Source organism: Entelurus aequoreus, linkage group LG01, assembly GCF_033978785.1.
Source record: "Entelurus aequoreus isolate RoL-2023_Sb linkage group LG01, RoL_Eaeq_v1.1, whole genome shotgun sequence".
NCBI lineage: Eukaryota > Metazoa > Chordata > Actinopteri > Syngnathiformes > Syngnathidae > Entelurus > Entelurus aequoreus.
This window is the reverse complement of record NC_084731.1, coordinates 66151646-66164145: the sequence shown is the minus strand read 5'-3', so window position 1 is coordinate 66164145 and position 12500 is coordinate 66151646. Positions and strand designations below refer to the sequence as shown.

Below are 12500 nucleotides of genomic sequence, written 5' to 3'. Positions count from 1 at the left end.
CATGGTCACAGTGTGTGGGACTCAGTGGTTTAGTGTCATGGTCACAGTGTGTGGGACTCAGTGGGTTAGTGTCATGGTCACAGTGTGTGGGACTGAGTGGGTTAGTGTCATGGTCACAGTGTGTGGGACTCAGTGGGTTAGTGTCATGGTCACAGTGTGTGGGACTGAGTGGGTTAGTGTCATTGTCACAGTGTGTGGGACTGAGTGGGTTAGTGTCATGGTAACAGTGTGTGGGACTCAGTGGGTTAGTGTCATGGTCACAGTGTGTGGGACTCAGTGGGTTAGTGTCATGGTCACAGTGTGTGGGACTCAGTGGGTTAGTGTCATGGTCACAGTGTGTGGGACTCAGTGGGTTAGTGTCATGGTCACAGTGTGTGGGACTATGTGGGTTAGTGTCATGGTAACAGTGTGTGGGACTCAGTGGGTTAGTGTCATGGTCACAGTGTGTGGGACTCAGTGGGTTAGTGTCATGGTCACAGTGTGTGGGACTCAGTGGGTTAGTGTCATGGTCACAGTGTGTGGGACTCAGTGGGTTAGTGTCATGGTCACAGTGTGTGGGACTCAGTGGGTTAGTGTCATGGTCACAGTGTGTGGGACTCAGTGGGTTAGTGTCATGGTCACAGTGTGTGGGACTATGTGGGTTAGTGTCATGGTCACAGTGTGTGGGACTCAGTGGGTTAGTGTCATGGTCACAGTGTGTGGGACTCAGTGGGTTAGTGTCATGGTCACAGTGTGTGGGACTATGTGGGTCAGTGTCATGGTCACAGTGTGTGGGACTCAGTGGGTTAGTGTCATGGTCACAGTGTGTTCATGTGTTATGCTGCATTAGTTTGTGTTATGCTGCATTAGTTTATGTGTCATGCTGCATTAGTTTATGTGTCATGCTGCATTAGTTTATGTGTCATGCTGCATTAGTTTATGTGTCATGCTGCATTAGTTTATGTGATTCTAATTCGTAATTTTAAGCGACATGCTTCATTAAAATATGTGGACCACCACGGCCTTTTATGTGATGTGCCGCATTCATTCATGTGGCCGCTATGTCATTTATGTGGCCTGCGAAAAAAGGATGGGAATAATCAAGCACTTTCCGACCTAATGCATCTATTATTGATTAAAAATGTGTTGCATATGTTGTTCACTTTGATATTATTTGATCCTGCAAATTATCCATCAATTTGTTCGTAAAAATTAAAGTCACCAAAAAGAGTTTTCAATACAGATTGTGTAACAAGGCTAATATGCATTTATTTTACATGGGGCCCTGTTCGGGCAGCAATATTTGCGATGTGGCCCCCAATAAAAATAAAGTGTAGCAAGAAAACTATGAGATATTATTTTCATTCTATTTGGGAGGTGACATACAGCAGGAGGCCCTTGTGAAAATAATGATACAATGAAAAAATTCTTAGAATAATTATGTATATATTATCACACAACTCTTATGCTTAAAGGCCGTTGCTATAGTTATTATCAACTGTGCTGAAGTTGTACTTTTCTATCCGAGCAAAGAGACAACTTGCAATCCAAGATGGCGAGTCGTCTCATATCAGTGTTTGTGTCCAGACCTGGCCTGCTGACTGCCAAATCAATAAAGCCGCATCAGTAATTAAAACATATCTTACATGGCAGTGCCAAAAGGAAAAACAAATTGTAAAAAATATATTAAACGTGAACAAATAAAGAAATTACATATATGAACTCACAATTTGTAGCGCCCATCCGACGCCGTATAAGCCAGTGGCGGGCAAACCATTTCACGGCCGGACAGCTGAGCTAGCTTCCGGGGTTGGCCGACCTCGTCTCACAAGATGTAGTTTCTCTTTAAATATCCCTCTTGAAAATGGCCCTCGTAAATATGTCTGCCACCGATTCAACGTTTTGTGGGTTAAAAAAGTGAGTACCGATTATTTCCCTGCTGGCCGGGTATGGCTGCGGTTTCGCAAATAACAACTTGTGATTGGATACTCACCTGGTAGTGACAAGTGAGTGCCCAATCACAGTCACGTTTAACGTAAGGCTACCTAGATGGGCTACTCTCAACAACTCGTGCTCTGATTGGCTATCGTAACTGTCTATCAACCGAACGTCCTTGGTTGGTTGACATTGCACAAATAATGTTGATTCAGAAGAATTCACGCAGCGCTGGCAACAAACTAGCTGAATTCTGATTGGAATAAAAGCTCAAATGTGAAAACAAGCGACACTGGCGCCCAATATGACATGAAGAGAATATGATGAATACTTTGATATATTTATGGAAAGCCAATTAAAAACAAAATTAACTTGTATTAATTTATGTTGGGCCAGCAGAAAACATGTACACCACTGCTACTGAAGATGCTAACAACTGAGTGTACCGACAAAAGCCTTTGACAATGATAATCTTGATTAGTTGAAACTGTTACTCTTTTGTGAATTAGAATCAGCTCACAAGACTGTTTAACCTGGGAATTTATTTGATTTTTCTGTAGTGGTGGTAGCAGCAGCTGCCAGCAGTGGTGACGACAGCAGAAGTTGCTTTGTTGGTCACGCCAAATAAATTTAGCACCGTGAACTGCTGCCTGCCTTTAATCGCAGACTTGACACATTAATATTTTTTAAATGCCTCTGGACCACAAATTGAATGTTTTCATTTGTGCAAAATCCATTCAGTAAGCTTTAATGCTTGAAACCCTGATAGATTGTGTTAATGTGCGCGCCATGGGCATTTTGCAAGAGACATCTGTGATTGACAGCCTAAACGACTATATTTTACACAGTTGAACTTTTAATGGTGACAAATATCAACATTTATTTGTTCAGTCTGTTCTCTTAAACCACTACTGATAACATATGTCGAACACTGGTGACGTTCTTACACTTTTGGTAAAAAAGTATAACCATATCTACTATTTATTTTATTTTATTCAATTTTTAACAGACATGGAATATTTGCACTTTTTCAAAAGGCCATTTTTGTCCCTTGCTTTTTTTTTTTTTTTTCACGTCCAAAAATATTGTTAGCTATTGAATGGAGACAAGTCAAACACTAGTGCCTGGCAGAAAACGGCTGCTCTGGCTGAAGCTTGTCCCTTTAGACCGCCCACAAGCTCAATGGTTGTCTTTCTGGGGCTGCCAAGGTGACCAAAGGGTTGGTATGTTGTTGACTAAGACTTGAGCTAATGGAATAAAAACATTTAGTTTAATATTTACAATATACTAAATCATAACTCAAGCTTGAAAAACAGAGTCAAATCTATTTCATTGTTAATTTGCTATTCTGTACAAAAAAATTAATGACTGGACAATTTGTTTCACATTCATATTAGTTTAGTAAACCATTCCACCTTCAACACATTCAACTCATCCTTGAAATTCAAACAACCATTTTTCCACTGTTTTTTTAACACTATTTCCAACCTTTTTTAGTGCGATGACTCCTTTCACATTTTTCAACCCATTTCAACCGTTCCACTGTTAAAACATTCCTCTTAGTCAGGACTAAAAAAACAAGTTGTTTTAAGAACTTGAACAATTCCCGGTTTTCCCCAAATTCCGTAATACCATTTCTCAATTAAAAAACTACTTCAACATTTCTTGACGGATTTAAACAATTCCAACACCAACCAATTCAGCTCATTCAGGACATTCATGCTCCTAATCATTTTCAAAAAAATCCCACTTTTCCCAAAATTCCCAAATTTCCAGGAAGTTCCCATTGAAAGGAATGGGACATTTTTCCAAGTTGCACAATTCCCACATTTTTCAACCTATTCAAAGCATTCCAACCTAAACACATTCCACTCATCCTGGACATTCAAACTGACACTTTCCCAAGTTCCAAACCAAATTCCGGTTTTCCTGGAAATTCTAACTCTTCAACATTCAAACCATTCCAACATTCAAACTACATTCTGTCAGCATTTCACTTCAACTTCAGCATTGGAGCATTCACATGCACTTCCTTCAGGAATTACCTCATCTAGTCTTACAATATTATTCACTTTTACATTTTATACTTTAAGAGTGCGAGGGCTTGATCTTCCATTGCGTTGCGAGTGAACAATGGAAGAAGGGTTTGTGTCAAAAAGGACATGTTTGTGGCCATTACATGCAGATTTTTGCCGTTTGGGGGTCCAAAGTAGCGATGTGCCATACCACACATTATTTTCCCGATCCGATACAGAGTACAATTTCGGTTGGCATCGGTGGCGCCGATACTTTGTGCAAATATAGTGAAGTCAATTCTATTTATATAGCACTTTTATCTAGAGATTCAAAGCGCTTTGCAGAGTGAAAGTTACATTTAAAGCAGTGTGGGTGGTGGCGCTGGGCACTGTTGGCAACCAGGCCTCTTGTTTATTTTTATTTATTTTATTTTATTTAAAGGGTTTATTTTATTTTATTTATTATTATTATTATTTTTTTTATTATTTATTTTATTTTATTTTATTATAAAAAATGTTTTTGGTGTATGTATGTGTATGTGTATATGTGTGCATATGTATATGTATGTAGATGTATATATGTGTGTGTATGTGTATATGTATATGCATGCATGTGTGTATGTGTATGTATGTGTATATACATATATGTATGTATATGTGTATGTGTGTATGTATGTGTGTATGAATGTGTAGGTGTGTGTATGGGTGTGGATGTCCGGTGGATCGATTGGCCTGTATGTGGATGAGTTGGAGTAGGTGGGTTGGTGGCCTCTGTGGTAGCTGGGGGTGTGCGTTGTTGTGGTTTACGGGGTCGGTCGCTTTTTTTTGTTTCGGTTTCGGCGGCCGCGGGTGTTTGTACTGCGGACGGGCGGTGGTGGTGATGGTTGCTGTGGTACTGCCAGCGGTTGGCGTCGCTGTGTTGGGTTGGAGTGGTCGGGGGACTGTGGCTGGTATCTGTGCGCTTGTGGGGTTCTGGGGGCTGGCTGGCGTTGGCTTGCCGGCTGGTTTGGGGGCTGGCGTGCGGACGGGGTGCATTGACTTCTTCCCCTGTTGGGGGGCGCCATCCCCTGGCCGGGACTCGTATACTCGTATGGGTACGTTGCTGTGTGGATGGCCGGGATGCGGTGTTTGCATTGGGCATGGGGGCTGTGCAGTTTTTCTGCGTTTGGTTGCTGGTATGGGCTCTGCGGGGTTGGGTTGGGGCGGGCGGGGGCTGGCTTTGTTTGGCGGGGGGTGGGCTCGCGTGGCGTCACGCTAAAGTGGTCTGGTGTGGGTCACGGGCCGTGGGGGGGAGGGGGGGGGGGGCGGCTTCCTGGCCGTAGTTCCTGGTTGTCGGCCACATGGACTGGGGGGGATGTCCGGGCCCTCTACTCCTCCTACTTATAGCACACAAAGTCACACAAATATAGGACTTTGGGGGATTGTCCTGCGGGGAGGCTTGGGGGGGGGGGGGGGGGGGGGGTTGAGGATGCCTCCTATGGGGCTCCAGTCCTCCTGTCTTGTCCCCTGCTCGTCCATCCCTCAATCTTAGCTGCATATTAGACACTTAGGATTTGGAGGGCTCGGCTTGGTTGGGACCCACCAAGACCTTGATGTCCCCCAATTTTAATCGCATTATTAGTTCCCACAAGCATACATATCTCACTCACGCTACAGTACACGCATCAATAGGGACTGGAGGTCGGTTGTAATGGCTGACCTCCTAATTTTAACTACACACTACACAGTAGACACTCTGGGGGCCTTGTACACATGCATGTGGGGGGGTTGGGGTTCGGCGCACCCCTCATTGCCTCGTCAGCCGGCGCGGATTCCGGGGACTGCGTTCTGGTGGCCTGCCAGGCTTTTATTAATTTATTATTATTATTATTTTTTTTTTTTTATTGTATTTTTTTAAATAATTTTTATTATTTACTTACTTTATTTTATTTTATTTTATTTTTATTTCATTTATTTATTTTTATTTGTTATTTTTAATTTAATTTAATTTGATTTGTATTTTATTTTATTATTATTATTATTTTTTTAAATTATTATTATTATTTTTGTTTAATCTTATTATTTATTTGTGTGTGGCGTCGCGCGGGTCTCGCTTCCTGTTGGGTGGGGTCCATGCCCGTGTGGCCCGACCTTGCGCTGTGGGGTCTCTGTTGGCGACTTGATGTGGTGGCGGCGCGGCGCCCGTGTCTGGTCTGGATGTTGTGTCTCGGTTGTTTGGGCGGTGGTGTGTTTGTGCGGGTTTGGGTTGGGGTGGTGGGGTCTTTTGGTGGGGGGGTGGGGGGTGGGGGGGGGGGTGTTGGTGTCTCTTGTTTGCGTGTTGGCGTTTGGGCTTGCTGGCGGGCTGGCGCTGGCTGGTCTCCGTGATCTTGTTGGCGTGTGGTTGCCGGTCGCGTTTTTTTTTGATCGCTTTGATTTGATTGGGTGGTGCTGGCTGTCTGGGGGTGTCGTGGCTGCTGTTTCTGCTGCCGTGTGTTTGTGGTGTGGGTTGCCGTGGCTGCTGGGTCTGGTGCAGGGGGGTGGCTGATGTTGTGACTGGTGGCAGCGCGCGCGCATGGTGGTTGTCGGGGCTGACAAACTGTGTATATGTATGTGTATTTGTGTGTATGTATGTATGTATGTATGTATGTATGTATGTATGTATGTATGTATGTATGTATGTATGTATATATATGTGTATGTGTATGTATGTGTATGTGTGTGTACGTGTACACATGTATGTGTATGTGTATGTATATAGATATGTATGTATATTTCTGGGGGTACGTTCTGGGCCTGCCTGTCGGGTGGGGGTCGGCGCCTCAGGCTACTGCATCCGGACTGCGTGTCTGGAGCTCCTGGGTCCCACCGTCCATCCCTTCCGGGTGCCCGTCTTGGTTGGGGCCTGCTGGGTCTGGTCCCTGCGTCTACTGTGGTAGCTTGGTGCTGCAGGGTATTCCGAGGTGCTGCGAGTCGGCCAGTTGTCGGGGTAGCGACCTTGTGTGTCAGCATCTCTGTGATCTTCTTTTAATTCTTAAAAAAAAAAATAGATTTAATTATTTATTTATTCTTATTTTTTAATATATTTTATTAATATTATTATTATTATTATTATTTATTTATTTATTTTTTTCCCCTACCTCAGGGGGGGGACTCGGCGGGGCGGTTGCTGGTTGTTCCAACTCCATCGTTGGGGTCCCTGCGGGTGGGGTGGGTGGTTCCCGTGGCCCCGTGCTGGGTGGTCCTGTGGCGGCCGGCTTGGGTGGGGTGGCCTTGGGCTGGCCTCGCCGCGCTCTCCGGGGGTGGGGGGGGGGGGGGGGCTCATGGGGGCCCGGTTGCCGGTGGGGCGGGGGCGGTCTTCCCGTCCGGTTGCGGGGGGTCTCCGGGCCCCTCGGGCGGGGCATCCCGCCTTTCTGTCCGTGTGGGGTGTAGTCTCTCGCTGGCTTGGGGTCTGGCTGCCCCCTGCTTTTCTCGTGCCTTGTCCTCTGCCGGGTGCGTCTGTCTGCGGCCTGCTGCTGGCCCTTGTGGGCGGCGCGGTGGGCCAGGCTCTGGGGTTCCTGTCGCTGTCCGGCTTGGCTGCGTGGGGGTGGTGGTCCCTGGTTCCCTGGGCACCACACCTACTGTTTGTGGGATGGGCTCTCGGGGGGGCTGGGGGTTTACTCTGGCTCCCGTACACACGGGGAGTCAAATGTATTGTACATGCAAATTCACATATACTCACATACATACATACACACATACATAGGTACCTACGCTCCCACATACATATACAAATACAGTACATATTTACACACTCAAAGTTCGTACATCCACACGCACGCTCATTATACAAACTTACTGCATACACATACTGTACATATACATTCACTGTAAAAACATACATATACACATACTGTACATATACACTCACTGTACAAACACACACATACACATACACATACTGTACATATACATTCACTGTACATATACATTCACTGTACAAACACACATATACACATACTGTACATATACATTCACTGTACAAGCACACATATACACATACTGTACATATACAAGTACATATGCACACATACACTCATGCACATAATCACGTTTCATCAAACATATATTAACGTTGTTGCCCTAGAGTAAACTAGGTATAACACATGGCACACTGACAAAGCTTAATCTATTGTTACAATCTACAAGGTTAATGTAGGTTGCTTCTCTTTCTTCCCCTCCATTTTTCTGCATTCTTTCGTATCTCAAGTTATCATTACGTATATGTATTGTTGCATTTGAACAATTGTATTGTTGATAATAAAGGTAAAGTATTGGTATTGTTTATTATCAATAGCACTATTTCTATTGGTATTCATATTTCTCCATTTTAGTGTAATAATGCTCATTGTCATTTCTGTATTATTTTTTATTTTCGCTAACTGCTTATTTGCTATTACTTTTACCATCATATTTGTACATGTCGTATTTGCTGATGTTGCTCTGTTGTTGTTGTTGTTGTGTTTGCTGTTGTTGTTTTTGTCTCTCTGTCTAATCCCCCTCTTGTCCCCACAATTCCCCCCTCTGTCTTCCTTTTTTTTTCTCTTTCTATCCCCTCCTGCTCCGGCCCGGCTGCACCAAATGATAATATAAATACATTTAATAAAGTCAAAATACAAATAAGGCAACAAGAGAAGTATCCTACACTTCTCTTTTGTAAAGTAAATCTGAACAGCCGATATGGGCATCTACATCTACTATATCAGGGGTCGGCAACCCGCGGCTCCGGAGCCGCATGCGGCTCCTTGACCACTCTGCTGCGGCTCAGCTACATACATGCCGACCCCCCCGATTTTCCCAGGAGATTTATGGATCTCAGTGTCCCTCATAGATTACTCCCAGGGAAAAACTAATCCTATTTACACTCTAATTACTAAATAAAGGGCGTGCCCTAATTGCACTGCAGTAATTGTCCTCTAGCGTGCCAGTCCAGCCACATGTTGCATGTTGTTATTACTTGCACACACAGGAGACAGCAAAGCATACTTACTCATCAGCCACACAGCTTACACTGACGGTAGCCGTATCAAACAACTTTAACATTGTTACGTTACAAATATGCGCCACACTGTGAACCCACACCAAAAAAGAATGAAAAACACATTTCTGGAGAACATCCCACCGTAACACAACATAAACACAACACAACCATTACCCAGAATCCCATGCAGCCCTAACTCTTCCGGTCTACATTATACACCCCCGCTACCACCAAATCCCCCCACACATCAACCCCCCCCCTCTCCGTGCGTTGGTTGAGCGGAAGAGTTAGGGCTGCATGGGATTCTGGGTATTGGTACCGTCAGTGTAAGATGTGTGGCTGCTGAGTTAGTACGCCTTGCTGTCACTTACGTGAGCAAGCTGAAATTGCATTCTACGTGTGGTCGAGCAGGTACACTGTTAGGGCAGACTGTAGAGGGCGCCAAATGCAGTGTCATCACGCTCTGATATTCGGGAGTCTCCCGGGAGAAATGAGAGAGTTGGCAAGTATGACGCTATCAAGCGCCATTCATTCAAAACTCGCGGGCTGCACTAACATCATGTTTCCACATTAAAGTGCATGCCGGTGCGTGTGTCGGAGACCCCTAGTTAACATAGCACAAAGCGTTTAAGCTTTGTATGCGGTGTTTTTCATTTTAAATTTAAAAATTTTTTTTGTGGCTCCCATTACTTTCTTTAATTTGTGAAACTTGCCAAAATGGCTCTTTGAGTGGTAAAGGTTGCCGACCCCTGTACTATATGATTTGCCTGAGAAGCTGGGCAGGACATTATTAAAAAAAAACAAAAAAAAAACAAGCAGTGTGGGTGGCAATGGGGGAAGTGTCTTGCTCAAGGACATGTGACTAGAATGGCTACAGCGGGAATCGAACCTGGAACTCTTAAGTTGCTGGCACGGCCACTCTACCAACCGAGCCACCTAGTGTGTCTGGTAAAATTCAAAAAGTAGTGTCTTTTAAGTATTGCTGCTCCACCACTTTAGTCATATTTTTTGCACTTATGAAACTTCTCCGTGACTTTAGCTCCAGACTTCTTCTGTTTATTTGACATGGTCATTACTGCCACAAGTGGTGGGAAAGTGTATTATGCCTGAGTATCGCCGCGGCCCATACGGACCACTGCTGAAGAACAGATATTTTTTCGGTGGCTCTCTAGTGGTTTCAGAAACACCGATTTAGATCAAATCTCAATCATTGAGTTACTTTACACTGTGATCCTGATAATGATATAAAGTACATTATCGCAAATAACCTAAAAGTATTGATATTTTGATTTGAGGATCGATATAGAGAACTGGTATTGACGTTATCGATATTTCGGTATCACTAGTCCATAGTCCAGTGCTCTGATTTTCATGTGTTTGACTCACTTTTTAGAAAACGTGCATTGCCCAATTATGCAAATTTGATGGCGAAACCCCTCAGCCACAAATAGATGTGACTCCTGTGAGTAACCCTGAAGACTGTACCTCATTTGGATGTCCACCTCCGGGGAAGAAGTTGCCGTTATCGTAGCGATGTATGGAGATGTACAGGACACTCGGGTCGTTGTAGAAGGCTTCCTGGGTGCCATTCCCGTGGTGGACATCCTACAAACCCATAGAAGACAAGCTGAAAACCCAAGCCCGTATGGTCATGTGACATGGCCATGTCCTTGGTCCTCACCCAGTCCACGATGAGGATCTTGCCCACACTGAGTTTTTGCTGCAGTTGCTTGGCAGCGATGGCGACAGAGTTGAAGAAACAGAAGCCCCTGCGGACAAACAGGAGAACATGCATGTTTATCAGGGCCTCTTTAGCATATTCATATCAAACAATATGGACTTCGAAAGGAAGTAGCGTGATGCTCATTGAGTACATGTTGGCACAGATGGATGCTAACGGTTGACATGTTAGCATTTTAGCCAATTTTTGTAGATTCACAGCTAAAAGTCATGGATATCGTTACTTAGCTCTATCTTGCTAGCATGCTCACTGATCACATCTTAGCCAATTTCGTAGATATACAACTAAAAGTCATGGCGATCGTTACTTGGCGCTATCTTGCTTGCATGCTAACTGTTAGAATGTTAGCATTTTTGCCAATTTTGTAGACTTACAGCTAAAAGTAATGAATATCGTTACTTGGCTCTATCTTACTAGCATGTTAAATGATAGCATCTTTGCCATTTTCGTAGGTATACAACTGAAAGTCACGGCTATCGTTACTTGGCGCTATCTTGCCTGCATGCTTTTTGTTAGCATTTTAGGCAATTTTGTAGACTTACAGCTAAAAGCCATGGATATGGTGACTTGGCTTCATCTAACTCTCCTGAAGGAATCAATAAAGTACTATCTATCTATCTATCTATCTATCTATCTATCTATCTATCTATCTATCTATCTATCTATCTATCTATCTATCTATCTATCTATCTATCTATCTATCTATCTATCTATCTATCTATCTATCTATCTATCTATCTATCTATCTATCTATCTATCTATCTACCAGAATGCTAACTAATAGCATCTTGGGACGCTAATGACAAATATTTTGGGTATAAAAAATGTTTGTGTGAGTCAAATGTGTTTTTAGTAGGGCTCTCAAAGCTAAAGCGATAAAAATAAGTTCCTTTAACGGCACAAATGTTAAAAAAAAATGTTTCCAACTCTTTTTATTAACATTTTCAATTAAACAGAAAAGAGTGCTATTCGAAACAGTACAATTTTTAAGTCAGTGAATCATTTACACCCCTTCCCTTGACCCACGCACCCACCCACTCACACCATCCCTCCATCCATCCATCTTCTTCCGCTTATCAGAGGTCGGGCCGCGGGGGCAGCAGCCTAAGCAGGGAAGCCAAAACTTCCCTCTCCCCAGCTACTTTGTCCAGCTCTTCCCGGGGATCCCGAGGCGTTCCCAGGCCAGCTGGGAGACATAGTCTTCCCAAGGTGTCCTGGGTCTTCCCTGTGGCCTCCTACCGGTTGGATGTACCCTAAACACCTCCCTAGGGAGGCGTTCGGGTGGCATCCTGACCAGATGCCCGAACCACCTCATCTGGCTCCTCTCCATGTGGAGGAGCAGTGGCTTTACTTTGAGCTCCTCCCGGATGGCAGAGCTTCTCACCCTATCTCTAAGGGAGAGCCCTGCCACCCGGCGGAGGAAACTCATTTCGGCCGCTTGTACCCGTAATTTTGTCCTTTCGGTCATAACCCAAAGCTCATGACCATAGGTGAGGATGGGAACGTAGATCGACCGGTAAATTGAGAGCTTTGCCTTCCGGCTCAGCTCCTTCTTCACCATAACGGATCGATACAGCGTCCGCATTACTGAAGACGCCGCACTGATCCGCCTGTCGATCTCACGATCCACTCTTTCCTCACTCGTGAACAAGACTTCGAGGTACTTAAACTCCTCCACTTGGGGCAGGATCTCCTCCCCAACCTGGAGATGGCACTCCACCCTTTTCCGGGCGACAACCATGGACTCGGACTTGGAGGTGCTGATTCTCATCCCAGTCGCTTCACACTCTGCTGCAAACCGATCCAGTGAGAGCTGAAGATCCTGGCCAGATGA

General features: G+C 44.4%; 1 protein-coding gene across 2 annotated transcripts in view; it reads right to left on the bottom strand.

The window, feature by feature from the left end:
- LOC133636320 (histone deacetylase 5-like) overlaps positions 1 to 10771 on the bottom strand; it is a 35105-nt gene extending 24334 nt beyond the window's left edge. For both annotated transcript variants that reach the window (XM_062030267.1, XM_062030350.1), the window contains exons 1-2: positions 10607 to 10771; positions 10411 to 10530 (exon numbers count right to left, since the gene is read on the bottom strand). In XM_062030267.1, the coding sequence (XP_061886251.1) occupies positions 10411 to 10530; positions 10607 to 10720 (234 nt within the window). In that variant the 5' untranslated portion in view covers positions 10721 to 10771. The remainder of the gene's footprint in view (positions 1 to 10410; positions 10531 to 10606) is intronic.
- Positions 10772 to 12500: the final 1729 nt, after the last annotated feature.